At 27.4% G+C, this 25,397-nt stretch overlaps 4 protein-coding genes and 1 long non-coding RNA gene across 9 annotated transcripts; 3 read left to right on the plus strand and 2 right to left on the minus strand.

Moving 5' to 3' along the window:
* Nucleotides 1–62: 62 nt before the first annotated feature.
* Nucleotides 63–13,988, plus strand: LOC410154. Of its 3 annotated transcripts, none has more exons than XM_006566633.3 (22): nt 63–267; nt 353–969; nt 1,134–1,690; nt 2,177–2,287; nt 2,370–2,458; nt 2,606–2,698; nt 2,802–2,905; nt 8,842–8,906; nt 9,111–9,270; nt 9,343–9,485; nt 9,656–9,860; nt 9,934–10,095; nt 10,181–10,711; nt 10,792–10,967; nt 11,073–11,222; nt 11,299–11,581; nt 11,689–11,898; nt 12,074–12,224; nt 12,298–12,520; nt 12,590–12,719; nt 12,796–12,919; nt 13,042–13,298. In XM_006566633.3, exons 2-22 carry the CDS (start codon nt 967–969, stop codon nt 13,107–13,109), a joined length of 3,738 nt encoding a protein of 1,245 aa, XP_006566696.1. In that variant the 5' UTR covers nt 63–267; nt 353–966; the 3' UTR covers nt 13,110–13,298. The 3 variants fall into 3 exon arrangements, with proteins under 3 accessions (XP_006566696.1, XP_393637.5, XP_016770576.1); XM_393637.7 differs by having other exon boundaries at nt 66–267; nt 13,026–13,988; XM_016915087.2 differs by lacking the exon at nt 63–267 and having other exon boundaries at nt 336–969; nt 13,026–13,988.
* On the minus strand, nt 6,258–7,184 carry LOC102655371. Of its 2 annotated transcripts, XR_001704922.2 has the most exons (3): nt 7,011–7,184; nt 6,652–6,896; nt 6,258–6,560 (listed from the first exon to the last, which is right to left on the minus strand). It is a non-coding gene; the product is annotated as an uncharacterized LOC102655371 (long non-coding RNA). The 2 variants fall into 2 exon arrangements; XR_001704921.2 differs by lacking the exon at nt 7,011–7,184 and having other exon boundaries at nt 6,652–7,004.
* On the plus strand, nt 7,217–8,400 carry LOC724756. Its single transcript, XM_001119824.5, has 2 exons — nt 7,217–7,544; nt 7,876–8,400. The coding sequence occupies exons 1-2, from the start codon at nt 7,492–7,494 to the stop codon at nt 8,204–8,206; spliced, it is 384 nt and encodes a 127-aa protein (XP_001119824.1). The 5' UTR covers nt 7,217–7,491; the 3' UTR covers nt 8,207–8,400.
* Nucleotides 13,989–14,918: 930 nt separating the features above from the next.
* Nucleotides 14,919–23,726, minus strand: LOC551424 (nuclear receptor-binding protein homolog). Its single transcript, XM_006566635.3, has 11 exons — nt 23,123–23,726; nt 22,132–22,218; nt 21,380–21,604; nt 21,142–21,272; nt 20,939–21,033; nt 18,847–18,930; nt 18,471–18,758; nt 17,861–18,020; nt 16,951–17,137; nt 16,751–16,870; nt 14,919–16,685 (listed from the first exon to the last, which is right to left on the minus strand). Exons 1-11 carry the CDS (start codon nt 23,249–23,251, stop codon nt 16,380–16,382), a joined length of 1,812 nt encoding a protein of 603 aa, XP_006566698.1. The 5' UTR covers nt 23,252–23,726; the 3' UTR covers nt 14,919–16,379.
* Nucleotides 23,727–23,852: 126 nt separating this feature from the next.
* LOC724842 (elongator complex protein 5) lies at nt 23,853–25,236 on the plus strand. 2 transcript variants are annotated; one of them, XM_001120746.5, is made up of 2 exons: nt 23,853–24,160; nt 24,382–25,236. In XM_001120746.5, the coding sequence occupies exons 1-2, from the start codon at nt 24,100–24,102 to the stop codon at nt 25,179–25,181; spliced, it is 861 nt and encodes a 286-aa protein (XP_001120746.2). In that variant the 5' UTR covers nt 23,853–24,099; the 3' UTR covers nt 25,182–25,236. The 2 variants fall into 2 exon arrangements, with proteins under 2 accessions (XP_001120746.2, XP_006566697.1); XM_006566634.3 differs by having other exon boundaries at nt 23,979–24,133.
* Nucleotides 25,237–25,397: the final 161 nt, after the last annotated feature.

The following is a 25,397-nucleotide window of genomic DNA, read 5'->3' on the forward strand; positions in this document are numbered from 1 at the left end:
CACACGCGCGCGTATACATAATACCAACTTAATATTATGTATAATAATTTACATGAAATAATTACCGACTGTTATTTTATTTTATTTTATTTCTCTCTCTCTCTCTTTCTTTCTTTTTCAAACCAGAAAAACCTTACAAATCCTCACAGAAGAACATACTCGTGGGAAGAAGATCCTTTTATCTACACCATATATTCCAATCAACACCATTATTCAAAGGTGTATATATTACCATACCACAGAACACAGAATATTAAATATTTCCAAGTAATTATCAATATATTTTTACATACATATATATAAGCACATATTCATACAAATATAATCCTGTTGCTTCTTTTTCTTTCCCCAGTGAAATCTTCTGATCACACACACACACCAAACATTATTGGATCTCCTCCTGAAAAATTCAACAATTCTGAAACATGGACATTCAGAGACACGTTCCCACACTCCTGCCGTCTTTCACACCATCCAAAACATAATTAAAGATAATAACGAAACGCGTTGCGTAAGTCTTATCTGTCGGCCTGCAACCAAGGCGAATGGGATGCAGGGGATGCACTGAGGGTGCGCGTGGGGAAGCCAGCCGTGCGGAAGGGGCTAACGCCCAGACAGATCGCGGGTTCGCACGTTCGCGATAAAACGTTCCCAACCCACCGGATCAAATTGTTAATCATCCCAAGAGATAAGATAAGATCCATCAACATGTCACCTGTGCAATTCGACCCCTTATAGCCTCCTTTCTTTTTTTCTTTTCAATTCAAAGAAATTCACCCCTCTTCAGCTTCCTTCAAGATTGTGAAATAATTGATACAATGTCTTCTCCCAAATTTGCAAGTGGCAACGAACGATCGACTCGTCGTTCCATAACGTGTTCTCGTGCAATGATATTCTGGAACGAGAAACGAATACAGAATTTTGAGTACTGGTGAGGGGAATTGATGCTTTCTTCTCATATTCCTTATGGTAAGTAAATGTTCTTTCTTTTTAACATCAAGAATATCTATCATCATTCTCAACGAGAATAATCAGCAATAGATGTAGATTTGCAAAATATTTTCAGTAAATATGTATACGTATATATATACATAATATTAAAAAAAAATCGATAACAAAATTTTCCCCCGCAGCTGTATGCACCGAGGATGAGGTCTCCCTTGATCAGCTTCTCCTTTCTATTTTACCTGGTCGGAGGTTCGACGAGCGTCGAGGTGTCGTGCGGCGGCCGTTTGACCACCCCGAGGGGGGTGATCCAGACGCCGAATTTCCCCCAATCTTTCCCCGTGCCGATCAAGTGTCGCTGGATAATCGACGTGTCCGATATTCCGTCGAGCAACAGCTCCATCGTCGTCTACTTGACCCAGGTGTACGTGTACAAGGGGCTCAGCTTCACCGAGTACGCCTATTACGAGTCTGAGAGCATGAATTTTGGCGGCACGTTAATAAAGGAGATCACCGAGGGGAACGTGTTCGAGTACAAATACTTGAGGACGTTCAGACAGTTTCTGGTGATCGAGTTCGAGCTCGACCGCCTCGAGGGCAATCACGTACGCGTTCTCAACGATTTGTTGAACGTGTACGGGTTCAATGTCACGTATCAGGTGACCGAGGACACGCCGAGTTCCGATTCCTGCTCCGTCCACCGCTGCTCCTACACCGGCAATTGCCTCGTGTCTGCAGACTATACGTGAGTTTGCCTATTTCACTTTCTATTGAAAGTTGCCAGAGGGATATTAATTTGGAATAAAATCATCCTTGTTCATGTTTACAAGTAACTTTATTATTTAAGAGGAGATTATTTATACATTTATTATTATTGTTATGTATTCCACAGCATATTTATTCTGCAAGAATGTTTTCAAACAAGAATCTCTCTCTCTCATGAAACATCTCATGGATAACTTTTGAAATGAAAGAATAGTAATCTTGTTGATTTTATTACAAGTTTGAAGAGAAAAAAATGTGTCAGGCTAATAAAAATCCCTGTACGAATCACTTTGGAAATTTTCCAAATATAAAAGATAAATATTAACGACAGGGTGGTTTCAAAAGATATCGTATCAACTCGTGATTCATTGACCAAATTTTTCCTATGTATATATATATATATATATTTATCTGCTCGTGGTTTGATATACATCTAACATGGAATTTGCCATTCTTTGTCACTCAGGAACTTTTGGTGCGATTGTTTCGAGGGTTTCAATGGAAAAAATTGTAACGAAGGACCTCTCTGCTCCGACGATAGGAAAAATCCTGTTTGCCAAAACAGGGGAACATGCAAGTACGAAAGAAGATTAGATTACACCTCTCACTGTTATCGTATACTGTACGAAATCTCGAGAAATGATTATGAATTGTTGCAGGCAAATTGGAGCAAAGGCGATGACCTGCGAATGCACCGACGATTACGTCGGTCGTAATTGTGAGATCCATCTTTTGAACACTATGGAGGGTAAATATTCTTATATCACTGTGCAAAGAATTGCAAGATCTGTTATAGATTGATTATATTGATCTCTAATGAGATTCCATGAAATTGTGTCACCGTAGTCGATACGTGAGAGAGAGCATTCACGAAATCAATTCTGCTTGTTCGCAGAATGCAGGATGGAGAATTGTATAATGCAATGCCCTCACGAGGAAGTGGCGCAGCAGCCATGCGCGTGCAGGAATGGCACGAAAATCTATAACAGTAAGTTTGAAACAATCCTCTTTCATTCTTGAAGAATTGACGTTCTTCTTCTTCTGTTTGGAAAATTCGAGGAAACGAAATTGATGGATGGAAACTTTTACAGATCGGTCGAGATACGAGTGCAGAATCAAATTGTCGAACGTGACATCCCTGAAAACCGGTCTGATATCGCAATACGGCAGTTTGGAATCTTATATCAGTAAACAGGTGAGTGGACAAGTTCTGAGAAAGTAATATTATCACTGTATATAGTAATATGTATATATATTATTAATATAGAACTTTTGGAATTATTCTAGTTAGAAAAATTCTTTTCTCTCTTATCCAGAATTATAATAGTCTCTTGACTGCTCTAATGTATAACAATATCATATAAAATATTGTAAATCATGCAATTTTTACCATGATTGTGTTATCTTAATTTTCATGGCATAAATTAGATTCGAAATTAGATTGTTGTAACTAAGTGATAAGGTCTTAGACGTCTTTCCAAATCTTTTTTGGATCTGTCAAATAAATTCTTGTTTCATTACAACGTGCTTTGGAGCATATCTTCAATAAAAAAGAAACGTCAATTGATTTCTCAGGTAATCTATGTAGGAATTTTCATGCAATGCTTCAACATCCACAGTTGAAGGTGTTGCATTCAATTGGAAATTGTTATATACAGGATTGAAATCCTACAAATTATAGATATATAAATAACTAAAAATATATGTTTTATAAACAATTTTTTGTTTTTTTTATTAATTATTATTATTTGATTAATAATAGAAATTTCATAAAATTTCAAAATATTCATCATGTATCATGTAACAATCAATTGTGTAACATTATCTATACTTTTGCACGTGTTTTGATGACACGTGCCCATTGAAAATCAATGCAACGTTTTAGTACATTGAAAAAAAACACAATGAATGTACTGAAAGATAAACTTTAAGTGTTTCATGACTTGTTTCATTATTATAAATATGACGTTAATAATATTGAATTTTTCTCGTTGAAATCCATTAACGTACTTTCATTTTTAATCAATTACAATTTTTTTTTCTTTTTTTTCTTATACAAATATATTTTGATAATATTATTTTACAAGATAGATCATAATATTGACATCATTCAATTAGAGAAAAAAACTTTGAGAAAAATATATTGATGGATATAATATGTAGAAATAAACAGCTTATAGATAGGAAAAACTATTATATCATGTGTTTATATGTATGTATATATACATACACACATATATATATCCAATCCACATTACGAACTTCTTTCATAACTGTTTACGTTACAATTATCCAATGTCAATATAGAAAATAATATAAATAGAATTTTCCAATGTTTAATGTTCCATTCTGCTTATCTTTTTGAATATTTTTTCATACTTGATCATTCGTTACGTTTATCAAAAATTTATAAATTTACGCAATTCTTATTTAGCATAATTCTGGCATAAAAAGTTGCGTTCGAAGGAAAAGGTATATTTTGTTTCTTTTAATTAAAAAAAAAGAAAATGTGCTTAAATCGATAGAAAATAAATTAAATTTAACGTATCACACATACACCGACATAATTATTCATCGTTACGTTATCGATTCACGTTCTGGAAACATGACATATGTATGAGAAACATTAATGCTATTAAAGAAAAACTTGGTGCATCCATTCTTCGAACTTTAATTTATTTTTGCACTAATTACTTAAATGTACATCGCAAATTGATCCCGATTCAAGCTTATTTGGATTAAAAAGTAAAATTTGAAGTAATTTTAAGAATTTTAATCATTGAAAGATTTTTAATAACTTACATTAATATCTCATTAAATATCTCTTCTAACGATGCTTGGAAAAAAAATGTCAAGTATTTAAAAAAAAATGCTTTCTAGTTTTAAGGATTTGGGTTTAGAAATCTAAATTGGCTCTTTTCCTTCCCGATTACTTCTGATTACTTCAACAGGTGTACAAGTGACGTCAAGATCAACATTTTTTTTTTCTTTTTCTCTCTTGGTATTTCTATCGACCCTCTTTGTGTATTTCATTCACAATCAATTCCCAGTATGATACACTTGGTTTTTCCAAAAATAAAGTAATTTCCTTTTCTTTATGCTCTGCTTTTTATTTTTTATTTTTTTTTTTTTTATTATTGTTTCTATGACAAACAAAATTTTTACTTTTTTTAATTGATAATAAATGAAATTTTATCAATTACATTTCTTTTTTCAATAAATAATCGAAATAATCGATTGTCTTCTCTTCAGAGTAATTAATTATTTATTATATTCATTTTAATCGTGCAAATTACTTACACAATAATTCTATCAGCATCGAAATAATGACAGTGGCGCCACTCTGAGATTCAAAATCTTTTTCAATGATAGGAATGAATTTTTCTTCTTCATAAAAATCTAGTGAATATCTAGTAATCTCCAAATCAATAAACAGAGCAAAGAGTTTCTTCTTTTTTTTTTCATTTTATTACAAAATTTTTGGTATAAAAAAAATAGTTAGATTTTTTTAGTGGCTTCTAAATAGAAATCTCAGTGCGTTTGAAAATAGCACAAATCTATCTCTAAATTTGTGTTCAACAATTCTATAAATAGAACTCTGTTATATTTTGTTATTTATAAAATTAATATCGCGAATGTTTCTCTTTTAAATGAATTTTACGAAAAAAAAAAATGTTTTTCCAATCAATCTACAATTTAAACATTTTATATTGAAAAAATTATAAACATGTGTACTTATAATTGTGTATAAATTGTATACAATTATTATTATTTATCTTTGTACAACAATTCTCCTCAAATCTTGAGAAACGATAAAATGTTACCTTCCCGGAATGATATCTCAAGTCACGATCTTAGTCGTCATAACAAGAATTAGTGATTTTTTTTTTTTCGCAGATGATAAGATTACTTGTCGACTCTTATATATTAAAGAATTCAACACTAATTCCAACAGGATCGATTACAACATTTATGGCATTAATTGCATTATATTTAATTAAATTTAAAAAGCAAAATCTAAATTTTTCTGGATGAAAATTTTTTTAAAATTTCAATTGATAAGCTTATTTATATTCTCTATATTTACTTTATATTTATCTCAAATGTATGTAAAGTTGAAAAAAGTTAAACAAGTTTGGATATGCTATAGAATTATATAAATTCATTTTTTGTTGTAACAATTAAGCAATTATCGAATAAATTATTCTTTCTCATGAATATGTTATGTTTAACATATTTTGATATAAAATTCTAATTTGATGTATCCATCCAGTAAATGTCTTCGATGTTTATATATTTATCATAAAATACGTTTAAATCATTTCGTTCTGGGAATCCTTCTTTTTTTTTCCAGATTGGAATTTTTTTTATAGATTGGAATTTCCAGTAGTCGCTTGCGCATGCATGTTTCCGAGGTGACTGACTTGATCAAGTTTCGTTTTTAAATTTTTTCTGTAACAAAAAAAAAATTTTCCCCAATTAGTAAAAAATAAATTTATCCGTACGAATTTGTTTTGTAACTTTCTTATCCAAATTGGTTACGTAACTTGCATCAACTTTCTACCTTATCGGATCGATTTAATTTTAACACATTCGTAGTTCTGTTGGGGGAATAATATAACGCGTAGAACGAGATTAAAGAGAATAAAGAAAGTAAGAGAAACATTGCGTGAATAAAAAACAGATGGAATATATCGACGTTTTCCTCTTTCCGTAATTCCCCTTGGTCGATAATTTTTATATGGATTATTCGCAAATCTGTTCAGTTGCAAGGATGATGAAACTAGACATATAAGATTCAATTGTTTGCATCATGTATGGTACGAGCACGTGCTATCGATCGAAATGTCCTGCCAAGATGGATATAAAATTTATTAACCAAACAAACTTGACATCTCTATCAAGCTCGATATTCGTGTATGATAATATAATTTTATTCACGTTTAATTTTTTGATGTTTTGAATATGAAGAAAAAAGAATTGGAAAGATAATACTTATTGTAAGACCGCCATATACGTAAAAAAATGTCATCTCATCATTCCCGAGTTTCTATCTATCTGGCTATCCTTCTCTTCTTAAAAGAACGGTTATGCGCAATAGAAGCAACGTTTCGAACGAACAGATAATTGAAATCTGCGATTATTCTTTAAAAATTATCAGCAGTATCGATATTTGCAAAGATTCCCTGCATACGATAATTATTCTTGAAATATTAAAACAATAATAATTGATTCGAGACGGAAATTTTGTTTAAATTTATATTTCGAAATAAATTATAGATACATGCTAGTTACACTACCTATTTATTATTTTTCTATTTTAAAAATTGTTATAGTTTTCATTTTTCGTTTTATTTTCTGTTTCCTGGTAAAAATTTTCGTACTAAATTCGTTGATAAAAAACTCCGCAATGTACATAGAATCGACATACTTTATCTGGAATACCCCTGAATATATAGTACAGCAATGCATGTTGCTAGGTGGGGATAAGAGATGTATAAAAGCGACGTGTGTCGATTATCGAGGTCACTCGTCAGTGGAACTGTTACCCGGCACGTGTGTTTTCAACGTGAAAGTTTTCACCGTTGCATAAGATTATATCGAGATAATTTGTGTATTTTGACAAAAAAAAATTTCTAAAAGAGATCAGTGAAACAAAAGTGTGCGTTTAATTGTTATAAACTGGAGATCAAAAACGAGAGAATTCCAACTTTTAGTGAAGTGTGTAAGAGAATACCAGAAAATAGTAAATCGAGTGAGCAGAGACAAATATTCACAGATATGACACGTTGCCAAAGTCTACAATCCTACGCTTCATCTACGATGTCTGATAGGTATGAATTTTCATTTTTGATATGTAATGCTGATTACTTTTACTGAAGAATTTGACGATATTAAATTGCGAAATTTATTGAAACTATATGTAAAAAGATGATAATTATAATAATTATGAAATTATTAGTTTTTGAATTAACTCGGAAATTATGTTTTATTTCTTAATAAAGAGATATTCGAAAGTAAAATAATAAAATAATATGATCAAAAAATGAAAATTTTATCATCTTTTATTACAAGCTTTTGCTTATCGTCGAATTCTTCACTAATTTAAAATAATAAAACTTGGAAAAAAATAACTTGGAATACTCACCTCAAATTGATTTTCAGTGGAAACTTATCATGGACCGAACAAAAAGAAATATTTAGATATCCTAGAGGCACTATAACGTGTGGTATGTTACCAACATTACGAGCTCTAGCATCCAAGGAATGCGAGAATAACCAGAGTGTTATTTGTCTTGTACCATTCGACACGGATATGGATTCTGCCAGTCATCTGCAAATGATCTTGTTGGAGGCATATTGTCGTGAGACGGGAATTAAGGTGTTAAGAGTATCCAGAGAAAGAATACGAAACCATCTATGTCCTGAAAGCGGCGATTTATCCTGCGTACTCATCTCCAATGACGATCCATACTTCTCAGATGCACCGGAGTGAATTTGAAATATATTCATTTATCAAGAATGAATTTTTTTTCGACTGGATGCAGTCACGTAATCATATCAAGAAATTCTGAAAAAGAATAGTCGGATATTGGATAGGTGGCAGGAAACACATCTTCAATAGTGACATTTTCGATACGGAGAGAGAAATCGATTTTGAACTCGAAGTTGAACAGAACATATCGATAACGAACAAGATTAACATTCTAAAGATATCATAGAAATTATATTTATATATATATATATATATCTCGATTACGATAAGCGATTTTAATCGCTAAAATTCAAGGAAAAGGGAGATGAAAATGATCGATTGCGAATCCGTGCAAATACATATGTGTACGTGTATAAATATATATAAATACATTCGTATACACACACACATGCGCGCGCGCGCACATACACCCTTTTTCATTACGATATAATTATTAATAAAATTAATTATATTATATATATTTAATTATATTAAAGATGAATATCATGTTATCGTTATAATTATTTTGTAATAATATATATATATACGTTATAGAAAGTGATTATTTTTATTTATTCCTACAATTCTCTTCTTCACTTTTCCTTTGAACAATAATTAATTACTACATCCTTTAAAATGTTATTATTTCTTCGCAGCTTGCAAAATATTTAAGGAATTCTAATGTCTCGTTTACGGAGGATTTACAAATCCTGAGCGTGACGTGAGTAGGTACATTAAACGATAAAAAATTCCATTTTCTTTTTGTCAAGATTTTTAATGGAAGTAAAGGGATTACATATAAATATATATATATCATAATGAAAAAATGAGAATAATGAAATAACGAAATATATTAATATTAGTAAAAAAAAATATATTTAAAATTTAAAAACTATATAGAATAGTTTTTTTATTCGTTATGTAGGCCCACATCGGAAATTACTTTCCACTTTTTCGGAAATTCTGAGGATGGGGATAAAATTCGAGAATCCCTTAACAAATTGGTTCAACGACGACGGCTCAGTGAAATTTCTCTCGAATCGACTCATTTTACTTTTCAACAAAAACCCACGCTCAAATTGCAGGTATTTATTGATCTTTCTTAAATACATTCTTTTATAAATTGATCTTATTCATCTTGATTGACATTCCTTCAGAGTCTGAAACTAAGTAAAGGAAACGAACACGAAATTCATCTGGGAGATCAGATCATTCTCTCTTGCGTTGCTCAAGGCAGTCATAACATAAATTTCACATGGTACAAGGACAATATGTTGGTGAACACGAATAAAGCCACCAGGTGAACAAATAAGAAATATTATCATTATCATTAAAACAGTATCTTTAATCTTTTCAAGCGTATTATTTATATATTATTTTAAATAAAAAGCATCGAACAATTAAGTAACTAAATGAAATAATAAAAGTGACTTTGAATGAACAATAAACAGAAAAATTTTCATTTTATAGGGCAATTCGATATAAATATTTCCCCAATGACGGTTCCGATCTACACACATCAGTATTAACTATTGAAAAAGCAACTTTACTTGATGCGGGCCAATATACTTGTCAAATAGTTGATTGGGGCGTGCAACAATGTAAGAGTATTTACATAGACGTGAGAGATGAACCGGATGTAAAGGTGATGCCGATGAGCGTCACTATAGACAAGGTGATCTTTAAAAAAAATTTTTTTTATAATAATTGAAATGAACAATTTTCACAAAACTGATTCTTCTTTCCAGGGAACCAATATACAATTAACATGTATGACGCCTAATGTACCCAATATTGGAATAGGATTTGGTTGGACAAAAAACAAAGTTCTATTGAAATTAGAACTTGGTAGTGAAGTTTGGGAAGATTTATATCCGACTGGAAGCATATTGAAAATTACAAATGCACAAGTACTTAATTAATAGCAAATTATTCCTGTATCTTTCCATTATAAAATGTAATATTTGTCTTATGTTTATTACGTTATATTTTTAGAAATCTGCAATATACACTTGTAACGTAGCAGACAAGTTTATGTCTGTTCGTGTACAAGTTGTGAATCGAACATTAATACCGATTTGTTTAAAAGAGAAATCCTGGGGTTTGATTTGGCCAGACACTGCTCCTGGATCTGAAGCGTTACTAGAATGCCCTCAACATTTTGTGGGTAAAACGGTATCCAGGCTATGTTCGATGAAGGATGCCACAACTCCTGAATGGCAGATACCAGATTTTTCTTTCTGTTTATTTGAGCCATTAGTTATACATTATAATAAGTTTAAAAGCTTAACTTTAGGATATCAAAATACAAGTGGTTCTGAAACGATCTTCCTATTTTGGGAAATCCTGCGAACTCGTGATTTACCTCTCTATCCAGGCGAAGGAGATCGCATTTTAAGTATTCTGACTGAAATAGAACGTTATCAATATCACATTGATCCATCTGACTTACATGCCTCCACAGAAACTTTGATACGAATAATTAGTCGTATATTGAACGATGAAAATTCAATTTTGAATCAACAAGTATGAAAATTTAACTCGTACAACAAACTCATATAGATAGTATAGACAGAAGAAATGCATAAACTTTGATTAATTTTCAGAAAGTTCTGTTGCTTCTTCAAATCATTCAACGAAGTTTAATACATTGGTCCAAGATGACTATCCGTCCTTATAAGCATTTATCCTTTTCTTCCTTGGTGGTAGATGTTCAAGAATTACAGCAACACAATGGAAACAGTATCACTCATTCTCTTCAAATCCCTGTAGATGAATCTATGTAATTAAATAATACACGCATAAATTAACATAAATTAAATAACGTTTGTTAAATAACATTATATATTTATAAAATATACATAATTTATTTCGCTCAATTATTTAGATATCCAAATTGGTACGAAGATAAAACAATGGTTCGATTATGGAAGAAACGGCAACGTGGGATAAAATCCAACAGTACTTTATATGGAATAGTAGTCGTTTACAAAAATATGTCTCATTTTTTTCCTGCCACATATGTCAAAGAACTTGAGTAAGCAATGACAATATTAAATTTTACTTTCTATCATTATTGTAATTATTCAATTCAAATACTTTTTTATTACTAGTGATGGTACAGATTTGGAATTTAGGATAAATTCTCGAGTTGTCACGGTAGCAGTGCCTACCTTCAATCTAGACAAACACAATAAAATCTGGGTAGATCTACAATTGAAACACGTACAGAATCAGTCGAATTCGTGGAATTTGTCTTGCGGGTTCATGGACGTTACAGGTTCCTGGGATCTGAACAGTTGCATCGCCAATACATCTCCAGGCGATGATGTCACTCATTGTGTTTGTCCTAACAGCGGAACTTTTGCAGTTTTCTTAACAGCACGTGCTGTAAGAGTAAGTTCAAACAGAGTATGATTATTATGTTTTTTTTTTCTTTCCATTTTATTAATATCAAACTTTTATTGAATTATTATAAAATAATTTAACAATGTAATTGTCAGGTAGTGCTTGCAAAAAAAGAACAGACCACGTTCATCGTGATATTTGGATGCGGTGGTTGTTTAGCACAATGTCTTTTATCCTCTTTGATCCTTGGAACTTTTTGGTGGACAAATCAAAGCTGGATGAACTTTTTAAAACTTCAATGTTGCTGTGCTTTGATAGGAGCAATGGCTGTTTTCATTTATGCCGTTCATAATGATTTACCAGAGGTAATTAGAACAATTTAGCACAATGTCTTTTATCCTCTTTGATCCTTGGAACTTTTTGGTGGACAAATCAAAGCTGGATGAACTTTTTAAAACTTCAATGTTGCTGTGCTTTGATTGGAACAATGTTTGCATTGTGATTCTAGGATTCTTTTTTATGATGTTAATTTTATTTTAGAGTTCATATGCGATCGTGGCAATAACTCTGGAAGCTTTTCTTCTTATTGGTATGTCAGCCCCGGTATCAGAAGCTCTAATCATTTATGCTGGTCTAACTCAAGTTCGTTCCAGTCAACATTTTCAACCTACCGTCATTGCAGTCATTACGGGTATAGTCGTTCAACTAATAATAATTAATAACAAAATCCACTAGATTTGTATTAATTTTTTTATTTAATATAGGTGTCCCTATCTTAGCCGTGTTAAGTACAGAACTCACACATAAGAGCACGGGTTGGAGACACGAATCATGGTGGTTAATTTTTGGCAGTGGAGTTTATAATATCTTTGTCACTTGCGCAACAATGATGTTTCTTATATTCATATTATTATACTTAGGAATTTTACACAAAGCTCATGCTCTCGTTGAGGAGAATGTTATGAAAAAGGAAGCGATAGACATCAGGTATGATTATTTATACAACTTGAAGAAGAAAAATTAAAAAATAAAACATTCTTTTTTTTTTTTTTTTAGATTACGAATGCTTCATCGAGCTGCCATAGTCATTTGTAGCATCATTGCGACAGAGACTGCCTCCATTTTTTACATAAATTCCACCTCCATCATTTTTCATTATATATTTGCCTCTCTTTCTTCCGTCTTGGTAAGTGTTGATCGATAATTTTAATTGAACAAATAAAAATTTTTATTTTTCTTAACTATGACTTTTATAAATTTAGGGTTTTGTTATAATGATGATGTATATCATAAACGATGAATTGACCACGATTGATTTAATCTTACGGAAACTAAAATGGAAGCAAAATGCAGAAGAAGAGGAAATAACATCTGAACCGATAAAAGGTATTTATAAAAACATCCTCTAATCTATATCATGTAATGATACATAATACATGAATAAGAGTGGATTTTATACTTACTAAATGAAATAAATTTATCATCTTACTAGTGTGTTCAAAAAATAGTGCAGAAATGGAGAATGACACCGCTCCAACTCTCCAGTCATCTTTGGGTATTGGAGAATCGTATTTAGAAGTTCGGGGGATTGCAGCGGGTAGTATAGACATGCGGGAATTCATCAACGAGTCCTCGTCTTCATATTCGAAATCTTCCATTCCCATTGCCAACAGATTCCTACCAGAGATTCGCATCGATCATTCGGATGACATTAACCTGGAGAATTATAGCACTAGTCCACGAAAGTATCAAGAAGCTATCGCGTTTGACAGCATAGTTTCTCCACGATCGTCGCATTACGTAAACGAGCCCTATAATACGAATGAATGTTGCAGTTTCCGGGAATTTGGTAAATTCAGAGAGTCTCAAGGACAAATCTTCATTGCACACAATCCGTCGTCAGAAAGTTCAGCGAAAGTTCTGTGCAACGCCGATGTTGAATCACGTTTAAGTGGAATGCCAGATGTGACTTTAGCCGTGAAAAAAGACGTTGAATTATCCGTGCCAGATCTAAAAAGCAGGGAACATGTGAACCTTATTCCCGATATTGCCAACACCACGGAACGTAAACAACCTGATGGTGAAGAAAAGGCACCTGAAATTGTGATTACGAATTGCGAAGCTACAGCAAGTGGTATGCTAGATCGTATTGCACATGATCTTGATTATCTGTTAAATCGTACCCATTCTTCGGATGGAACATAAGTCTGATCATCCTGCAAGAAATTGATCCACTGCTCAAATTTATTAGAAAACATAATTCCATTAAGCATAATTCATGTAATGTTTAATGAATATTTAACTTTAACTTTATCATTCATGGAATTTAATAATGTGCTTAAATGAAATAAATAAAAGTCATTTTTTGATATTTAGTTGATTCAGAAGTATATTATAGAAGTATATTATAATTATAAAAAGTGCTGTTCAAAGTAAATTTTGAAACATATATACATATATATATTGAACATATATCAAATAAAATGAAAATCTTATGACCGAATAGCACTGATATGATTGAATATATATATATATATATATATATATACAATTAATTTTTTTATAATTTATTTATTTAATTTTTAATTCATAATATAGAATGAAAAGATTTTTAAATTCTTATAATATAAAAAAAAAAAATTTAACTGAAACATGTAAGTTTAAACGAAAAGAAATTGGATCGAAACATACAAATTAATAAATAAAAATAAATAATGGTACTTTTAAAAAAAAATTATTATTATTATTATCATCATATCAAATTATTATTATTATTATACATATATAATTTTCATTTATTGTTATTTATTATTATATTTGTTATCTAATATTATAAAAATATTACTATTTAAACTAAAAAAAATTATAAGACAATCTTTTACATTCTCATTTTCATATTCTCTCTCTCTCTCTCTCTCTCTCTCTCTCTCTCTCTCTCTCTCTCTCTCTCTCTCTCTGCCTCTCTATCTTCGTTCCCTCTCTTCCTCTATTTCGTTTTATTAAACATTTATTAAATATTTATACTATATAATCATTCTTTCTATCCTTAAAAAAAGATCTTTAAAAAAAATCTATCATAAAAGAAGACTTTTTATAAGAATTTGTTTTTATTAGATTCCATCCATTAGAAAACGTTTTACATTAAAAATTTGTTTACATCTCGTTTTCTTCATTCTTTTATACAAACTCACGTGAACAAATTTTTACAGAATTTTTACAACACTTCAAAATCCATATCATAACTCCATACTTCCATTCTTTTTCTTCTTTCTTTTCCTTCTATCAATATTGATTTCAATACAAACATATATAGGAAAATAAAAAAATTGAAATTAGGAAGACAGGAGTGACAAGTTTCAACGAAAACAAATTTTAGGCAGTGGAATTCCGAGTTATAGTATTTATTTATCATCGTACAGCCCTTTTCAATAATATCCATTCATATTGATTCAGTCGTCATCGCACTTTCATTTTTCCGGTTTTTTCTTTTTAATAATTTGAATTATAAAGCTATACATTCAATTTTTATTTCAATAATCTACTTACATATTTAAGATCAAACTGTATGTTATCGGTAATAATTGCTGCAGTTACTTCATTTATTTTTTTCTTTGTTTTGCATCTTTGTTTTACCTCTAATAATTAATTAGTCATTTTTTTAGTGAAATACTTCACTGAAAATTTCATTTTTTTTTTTTTTTTTTTCATTTGCCGAGGTATGAAATCGGAGCAATATTTCTTGGCCAAGCATATGTTATAAATGCAAAAAGATATAATAATAAAGTCGGTGTTAGTTTGTTAGCACTCGAATATATCTATATGACTAGTTTTCTGTGTCAACAGATTTTCTTAAAAATATAAATTATTTACAAGGATTTCAGCTAATTTTATCGAGATTTAATAATCTTGGTTTAATCACATCAATAATACCGAAGTATAGGAGAGAGCCGTGGCTGTATTCGATTATTATTTAAAAATAAGAGAAAAAAAAAATGAATTACAAAATATATTCACACAATTTTTATATTACGTTTTACTGAATTTTACATGCGCTACTATTTTTTTTTATTTTTGTTTTTTTTTAATAAATAAATTTTTTATTTATTTTATTTTAATAATTGAAAAGAATATAACAATTTGGGTTAAGATAAATTACAATATACATCGAATATTAAAGCGAATATAAATGCGATACTCATTAGTTTTCTTTATTATTTTATTATTTTTGCATCGATGTATGATAAAATTATTCTTTCATATTTAATAAGAATTAATCATTTTCTCCCAGTTAGTTTATGTCAATTTGTATATAAAATAAATTTTTATAGTATATTTCAATTATATAAATAAAGAAAGTTATTTGAAATAAAAATTTCAATGAATTCAAAAATTCACCAATAAAATGGCTTTTATTATATTTTAATCTAGTAACAAGAATCCATGATTATTTATGATAATTAGATGCTATATGTTCAACTGAAGTAATATAGCGCATCTTTTATTTTCATTCAATTAAAATTTATTCAATATATATATATATATCCTAGCTTTCAAAATTAATATATTATTTAATTTGAAAAGAAAAAAAAATTACTAGATTTAATTTTAAATAGAACACATGAAACAAAAATGTTTAATTCTACCGCGTTAATATTTTTATTTTTAATCTATTAAAAAATTTAGCCACGGCACTCTTTTTCTTTTTTTCCATTTTTTATTTTTTTTCTTTTAATCATTTAATTTCATTCTTTCTTCCTGTTTACTTAAATATAAAAATACATAGCCAGTCTATACATAGAGCGTGCAAAGTGGCACAGTGAACTGAGTTACCAAATATCCTGGATGGTTAACTACCACTTTCAGCATTCGACGGTGGTTCCATTTCATCGTGACTTCTATTCGTATTACTTGACATCGGGAGACATGAACTTTTTGGCAGCGGATTAGTTATTACACTATCACTATGAGATGTTGTCGCATTATACATAGAATTATCAAAGTGTTGTAAGCATGGAAATTCTGGACCAGGCAGCAATAAAGTAGTTTGAGTAGGAAGATTAGTTAATGACACCATTCCAGGTGTCATCATTTGTTTGTTAAAACAACTTCTTAATGCCTCTTCAATTAAATTTGCTATTTTATCACGATCATTCTATAATAAACAATAAAATCTTGAAACTATTATTTCTTTTTAAAAATATGTAATAAGATAAATACCTCATTAATAAATCCAAAATGTACAAGCTCCTGAGCGAGAAGCATTGAAGTATCTAATTGACTCACAGGACATGTCAATTGTCTATTCATTTTGTCATCCATTCGTAATAGTATTGTCATCTATAAAATATACTAGTATAAGAAATACAAATTTGATAATTGATATTAATTATTTCATCATATTGTGTTATATTACTTACAAGTAATTCACAACTTTCTTCTCTAGGTTTAACATTACACATCATATTAACTACTCTTCGAGATTCTACATCCACCGGTTCAGGTGTAACTGATTTCACTGATTCAGTAACTTCAGGTGATATTGCTCTTGGTCGAACAGGTGGTGGCAGTTTCGCCATAAATGCTGTCAGAGGATATATACCATATCTATTGACACAAAAAATTAATATGATATGATTAAAAAATGTACAGTTTTTTAACAAATATAATTATGAATTTGCAGATATGAATTATCAAAAGAATTATAATCACAAATTATCGATTTTTAAGTTTTCATTTTAAAATGAAAAATGGAAAATATTGAATTCAATTTCAATTTGAATTAATTTTTTCATGCTTCTTTTTTATAAATCTATATAATATCTATATAATATAAATTTATTTAAATATAATTATATTTGATATTATTTTTTAAAAAATTTTAATAAAAATAAAAAAAATTTTTTAAATTTGATTATAATAATCTTATAATTAATAAAATAAAGAATATGAAAATTTTATTTTTTATATTTTAATGAGTCATTAATAAATAAATATCATCAATCACAGATAAATATACAGAATAAATATTTAGAATATATATATAATTAATTAATATATAATTAATATATATATAATTAATTATTATAAATATAAAGAACAAATATTTTTTCTCTATAAAATTACTCTTAAAAAATTCTGTAAGAATTAATGAGAATAAGTTCTATTAAGTAGAATATAGATTCTATTAAGTAGAATATATCTATTAAAAGCGAGGAATACTGTTAAATTCAATTTTATATATTTTATATATTTTATATATTTTATATAATTTTATATATTTAATCTATTCAATTTTATATATTTATGATATGATTATTTAATACTTACTTTACATCTTCCACGAATTTTTCTAATTTTTCTGTAACAGGAATATCACTTAATCGAATCTGCTGCGATGGTCGACTTTGATATTTAATTTCCGCAACTACGGTATCAGGACCATAGAGCCTTTGCAATACTTCATCCGTTATTGTCTCCGAAATATTAGCTGAAAAAATGTAAAAAATTAACCGATTTATAAAAAATCATTTCATCAATATTTCAGTTTTTATTATAATGATTATTTTATCTAATTTTATTATTATAAAAAAAAATACATATAAAATAATTAAAAATATACAATAATATCGCATAAATTGTCGAAATATTATCTAATCAAATATGGAATAAAAAATTCTAGAAAATAGAATAGAATTTCTAGAATAGAATAATTTTAGAAATCTTAATATTTTTTTTTTTTTTTCAATGACTATAAGTGAATTATAGATATTTGATTTAAATTTTGTTATTTTAAATATGTCAGAGTAACATTAACTCATTTTAGGAAATCAATTTTCAATAAATGATGAAAATAGTTAATGCAACATTATTAATACAATTTTGAGAAATTGAGATTAGATATAATATTATTATTAAACAATAATATTATTAAACTTACTGGCTGAATTAACCAAAGCATGAGCAGCAAGTAATTTCAACGAATGTACTTCAAATAAAACTGGATGAAAAAGAAGCTCCCTTGCGCTTGGTCTACTAAGCGGATCTACTTGAAGACATTTTCGAATGAAATCTTTTTGTTGGCCATCATCTAACGATTCTATGGTTTTTCGAACGTTATCATCGGTCACAATCGTACCAGTTTCTCCATTGCCCTGAATTTCTAATGCAGCCATTTCCAGAGCACACATTCCAAATGAATAAATATCAATAGCAGGTGTTACAGAATCTAAAAAACAAAATAAAAGATATTATAAATTATAATATATAATAATTTATAAAATATATAATATATTTTTATGAAATAATTTACATACTTCCATATTCAGGGGCTACAAAATGCATATTTTTCATATTTGCTCTACATGTTTTAACGTGATGATGAATTGCATCAGGAGCCACTGTAATAATAATGAAAATATATCATTATTTTTAATGAATATATTGTAAATAAGCACTCACAGAATATGTATATTTCTAAGTATTTAAAAAGTAAGTTAAAATTTTTTATGAAGTAGCAGAAATTCTATATTTCTTAAATTAAAAATTAATTTAAAAAATATACACAACGTTTTTTTTTTTTACTTTTTGAATACTTTTCATTTGCATAATATATAATTAAATTAATACATAAATTGCTAGAAAAATTGTGTTGTGAACTGAAAAATTATCCTATGAGTAACTTGAGTCCTCACACACATATTCGCATATACATATGTATGCATAAAATAAATAAAACAATAAAAAAATAATTTATATAGTTTATTTTTAAATTATTCATATGATAAAATTATAAATTTATAAACAAGAAAAATAAAATTTATTTGTTCATTAATAAAATTAATGAACAAAAAAATAAATCACAATGAAAAATGCATGCAATAATAATAATAATAAAAAAATAAAAAATGAAAATATTTTAAATCCTTTATCTTTTTTTTTTTTTATTACTCAAAAGATAAAGAAATACAGTAAACTATATTAAAATCAAATAAATTGTGAATATCTTTATATAAATGACAATTAAAATGTAAACACATACGCGCGCGCGCACTTTTACAGATGCATATTACAGATATATATATAAAATACTTACCTCTATATGTCTAAATTACTTAGCTGGTAATATACGATGATTATCTGCCAAATGTATTTTCTTCAAATTCATCATCTTTTCATTTATACCAAAAGTCGTCATTATTAATTGATTTTATTCTCTGGATGGATGAAAGTACGATAGTACTTCCTCTCTCTTTGAAGACTTTGCTGTGTTTTTTTCATTATCTAGATTAGTCTATTTGCTACAATTAAAAATGAGGACTCAAGTTATTCCTAATATATAAAATGTAATTTATACACAATCTTTCCAAGAGATTTATCTTATTAATGTATAGAATAAAAAAAGAAATTATATTTAGATAAAAGTAAGAGGGAAAGGGGGAGGGAAAGAAGAAGAGAGTGGGAAAAGAGAATAAAAAGGGAAAGAAAGAGGGAGATTATAAACATTACAATGATAACAATAACATAAAATGATTCTGAATATCTGATGCAAAATGCAAAATTATTAGCAATATTTGATAGAAACAATATCTCAATTTTTTCGTACACATAAAATTTATCATTAAAATTTATTTAAAGAATAATTTTTGTTCAAATATTATTAATTTTTTTAAATGACAATCTATTCTTTTTGATCATAACAATACTAAATTATAGTATAGAAAATTTTTTTCATAATATATTATTTTCACAAATATATTATAGCTTTTTCACACATTATATTTATATAATAAAATATTCAGATATCTGTTCGTTCAATTTAATTATTAAATAACACATAATATATATATCATAAATTAATTATAAATTAAAATAGAAATTAATTGAATAATTATATTTATAATATTTATTATTATAAATTAACTTATTGTACGAATATTGAGAAGACAGACATAATGGCAATATATACATACTTTGTCTGCTCGTGTAAGAATAAAATAAATATCAATTAATTTGCAGTGATTATTTTAACATCTGGTTAATCAATATATATATATATATATATATATATATATATATTAACATTTATAATCCTATATTATGATTTATCATTTTCATCCATGAAAATTATGACAAAAAACTATTAATCTTTCTATAGTCCTGTGAAAAAGGAAAAGTCTCTTGCAAATTCCTATTCCAACATAATACATAATTTCATTTAGGAATAAATCTTGAATACCTATGATTAGCTATATGACATAGTAATAAATATTGTTAATAAAGTGTTTTGATATATAAAATAAAGAAACATTAACAACTATTTTTTCGTACATAAAATTTTCTCATAAAATTTTTGTATTACATAAAATAGAATAAAAAATTGTTATGTTTTATAAAATAATTGCTTACCCGAACCAATTTTTACAAGTCCATTATGTTGAATAAATATTGTGTCACAAGTGAGATTTCCATGAATAATAGGAGGTGAACAAGAATGCAAATAACTAAAAATGATTAATACATTTATAAGAAAAATACATAAATAAATAAGCAATATAATTTTAAAAACTTATGATATACTTCTTTTCCAAAGAACTTCTTTTTCATATTACCTTAAAGCAGAAAGTATTTGAGTACACCAACGTTTCCATGCTTGCAAGGGTAATTTTTTGACATTACGCTTTGTTCTTTTTAGGAACTGTTTCAAAGATCCAGAAGACATATACTCAGTTATGAATATGACCTATAATAAATAAAATAAATAAAATTATAATAAATAACATTTTTATACATATTTATTTAAAAATTCAAAATTAATTTAAACTTTAATTTCTTTGTTTTATAACATACCCGAGGTTTATCATTATGGGTATCTGTCCAATACCTATGAAATTTAACAATATTAGGATGTTCCAACTGCGTAAGATTTTCAAATACAAGTTGTATTTTTTCTTCTTGTGCTTTGAAGTTTTTCCTTTCTGAAAATTGCACTTCGTTCCAAACAACTTCAACACCTTCTTCTGTATCCATTGCCAAATAGGCACAATCGATTCCTGGTACATCACGTTGTTCCACCTAAATAGCAAATAATATTATTTAGAAAATTATTTTATTTTATTCATAATTATTTATAAAAAAACTTATATAAAAATTTAAACTTTAAACTTTAAATTTAAATAAAAATACATAAAGTTTACTTCATTATATTATTTATAATATAAAATTATATATGATAAAAGTAAAAAAATTATTAATATATCTCAAAGAAACTATATATATAGAACATATTATTGCAATCATCTATTTTAAAGTTATTTAAAATATAAATAAAACAACTTCATGCTTATTTATCATTACATCAATATGATTTTGCAATTTAAGAAGAAAAAGTAATTTATAGACAGAGATTAAAGAATATTTATGATAATGATATTAAAATAAAACTATATTCCATATTCAATAAAATATTATATTCAAATATAATATATATAGTTATATATAAATAAATATATATAATTTTCTTCTAATTTTTTTAATAAATATTTTTTTAATTAAGATTTTGAATAAAAAAAATAAAATTATTTTTCTTAAAATAGACGTACCTCCATTTCAGTAACTTCGTTTTCACTGCCTCTGGCTGCTCCAAATGTAGAGCCTTCGGCTAATGTGGATTTGGAACCTACATACACCTAACATAAAATACATAATAAACATAAAATAATTATTGAATAGCATAAATAAAACATTTCCATTGTTTTAAATTATTTCTTGTATATAAATTATATATAAATTTTTATCTTTAAATAATAAATAATTTGATAGAATAAAGCAATTTTATAAATGTAATTAATTAACAATTTAACTTTAGAATTATTTTTTTTTTTAACTTTAGAATAATTTTAGAAAATCATTTTTAAAATGAAATATAAAATTTGTTAATTTTAACATTAAAAAATTATTGTAATCTATATTTATAATTTAAAAACTATTTATATTTACACAAATTTTAAGAAAACTGATTTTTAATTTTTTAAAAAATAAATAGAAATATTATTTTTATGTTATGTATATATTAAAATCATAATATATATATGAATATGTAACAAATTAAATACAAATTTTTTTCTTACTGCTTCAGAAGAAACAAATATTAAATAAAATTACAAAGCAAATAGTTTTTAATTTATAAGTTTCTGATTTTTCTGTATAAATATTTAATAATATCTTTACGTTATCTACTCAATACAAAAAAATATCTCATATATATATTTTTAAATTAATTATAAAATAAAATTACATAAATCATATTTATATCTGAATGTTTAAGGTATTTATCTTATAATTCATATAAATATCTTAATAGTTTATCCAAATTGAAATCTATAAATAAGAAGTATTATAATAAAAAATTTTTTTTATTCTTACATTTTTTATTTATTCTATTTATGTTATTTCTTTCATTATAATTTCTACGAAGAGATTACGTTAAACTAAATATTTAAAACAATATTAATCAGAATAAAATTCCAATCAAACTAATAAACAAGATATAAATATAATATAATAAATATAAATAAATTAAAAAAAACATACCTCTTCGCGGCGTTTAAGCCACCGCCCGCAGGGGCTCTCTTCCAGGATTTCACTCTCATCTTCTGAATCTTCACCACTTTCCCGCGGTGACTTGTGCTCTGGGTCCGTGCTAGAGCGACTCCCGGGCATTACACACGCGATTAGTTGAAGAAGCAGCACCGAACAGAGCACAACACGGTCAAACTCATCGGTGGTAATTCAAAGAAGTTACCTTAATATTGCATCTATTCCACCACAAGTACACTGCTAATAATACGCACGTAAATGTTAACAAAGAAAATGAAGTTCGGAATTGAAGCACAAGCTGCACTCACAGTGACACATGCAGCGACAACTCGTTGCAAAGAAACCCGAGCTGCGATATTTCTGATCTTACGCAGTCACACGTACAGACTGACACTTATTGGTTTCCCTTAGGGTTCAGCCGATATATTAAACATCGTGTGGGTTATTCGCAAATCACACTGTCAAAATAAACCCTCTGTTATGAGTGAAATAGCTTTGATATGACACACACTCTAGTATTCATTTTCGCTCTGTCTTTGGTCACGTTCGTCCAGTATGGCGATTACCATGTACCGCACCCTTTTCAGAGTCAGATACAGCGACATCTATCAATTGTCGTGTCGAGGACCAGTTTCAATCTTATTGAAGATAATTTAAAGATAAAATTCCCTGAACTGATTACATTCAAATTTGACAATGTACACATTCTATGTTATCACATAGTTTATGCTCAATTTCTGAGATACGAATAAGAAACAACATCAAACTATTTCAAAATTAAAAATTTTAAATTAAGTTTTTTAAATATTTAAAGAGATGAATTTCTTATAAATCTAATCTTCATTTTTAATAATTAAATTTTTATATTTTTAATTCAAATTTGTTTATTAATAATAATATAACATTTACTCATCATTATATAGTTACATGATTATTATTAATTTCATAGGTGTTCTTACTTATAACACAATATGATATCTATAAAAATGTTACCTTTATTAGAAGGTACAAAATTAATTGTTCTTGATGAAGGTTTGGTGATATTATAATAAAATATATACATATATACAATATAAATATATATATATATATATGAGAAAAATATTTCGCAAAATTATGCTTTAATTTAAATGTTATAATTAAATGTTATAATTAAAAAGTAATGTATATATGTATGTATATATATATATATTTATTTATTTATAAATAATATATAATTATATTGATAATAAATAATAATAAATATATTTTAGGAGTAAATGCAACATATGCAAAAATACTAATTGCAGGATGGATACAAATGTGGAAAGAGAATGATGCTAATCGTGTATTCAATTTGTTATTGTTTTCTAATCCAAAATCTTCATATCAAAATGAACACAAAGTTTTTACATCAAGTAACATACATATTTCTGATTATTATACAATTAATATTAATGAATTTGATACAAATAATATTGCTGAAAAAGATTTTCATAGATTAGAATATATTTTAAAAACTACAAATGCAAAATCTACAGTAATTATTGATTGTTTGACATCTTTAATTTTATTTATTGGTTTATCAAAAACTATGTGGTTTTTAAAGAAATTAAGCAAACAAGTATCACAAGTAATTTGTATTTATAAACGTGATTTTGTACAAATTAAAGTACCTTGCATTGAAACATTAGGAAGTACATATATAAAAATACAGAAATTTTCTAATTTAACGATAAACAAGAATTTTAATTATATAGTAGAATTTGTACATCGTAAAATAAATGGAGGGATTTTGAAACAACAGGAAATAGTAAATCAAAATATCATTTCTTATGAAATTCAATCACAAAAACTTGAACGAAGCAAAAAATTAGATTCAGAATGCGAGAAGTTGAATCAAATCGAATCTTCATTCAGGTTAGAGATAAGTGAAAATGAAATAAAACAGAAAAAGAAAATAATATTACCATACATATTTAATCCAAATATAAATATATCTAAAATTAATTATCAACCAGAGGATGTAGATGATATTGATGAGGAAGATCCAGATGATGATTTATGTTTCTAATTTATTTATATTTTTTCTTCCTATTAATATATATTCAAATTATAAAATTAAAAAATTACATTAAAAAAACTACCATATCAAGCAAAAAATTTTATTTTTCATTCTATAATATAATATTTTCAAAAATATTATTTATAATATTTTATTTACTATTTTATTATGATAATAAAATTTAATATCTTTTATTCTAACATATTTTTAAACTTATTAACAATA

This window comes from Apis mellifera, linkage group LG11 (assembly GCF_003254395.2).
Source record: "Apis mellifera strain DH4 linkage group LG11, Amel_HAv3.1, whole genome shotgun sequence".
Classification (NCBI taxonomy): Eukaryota; Metazoa; Arthropoda; class Insecta; order Hymenoptera; family Apidae; genus Apis; species Apis mellifera.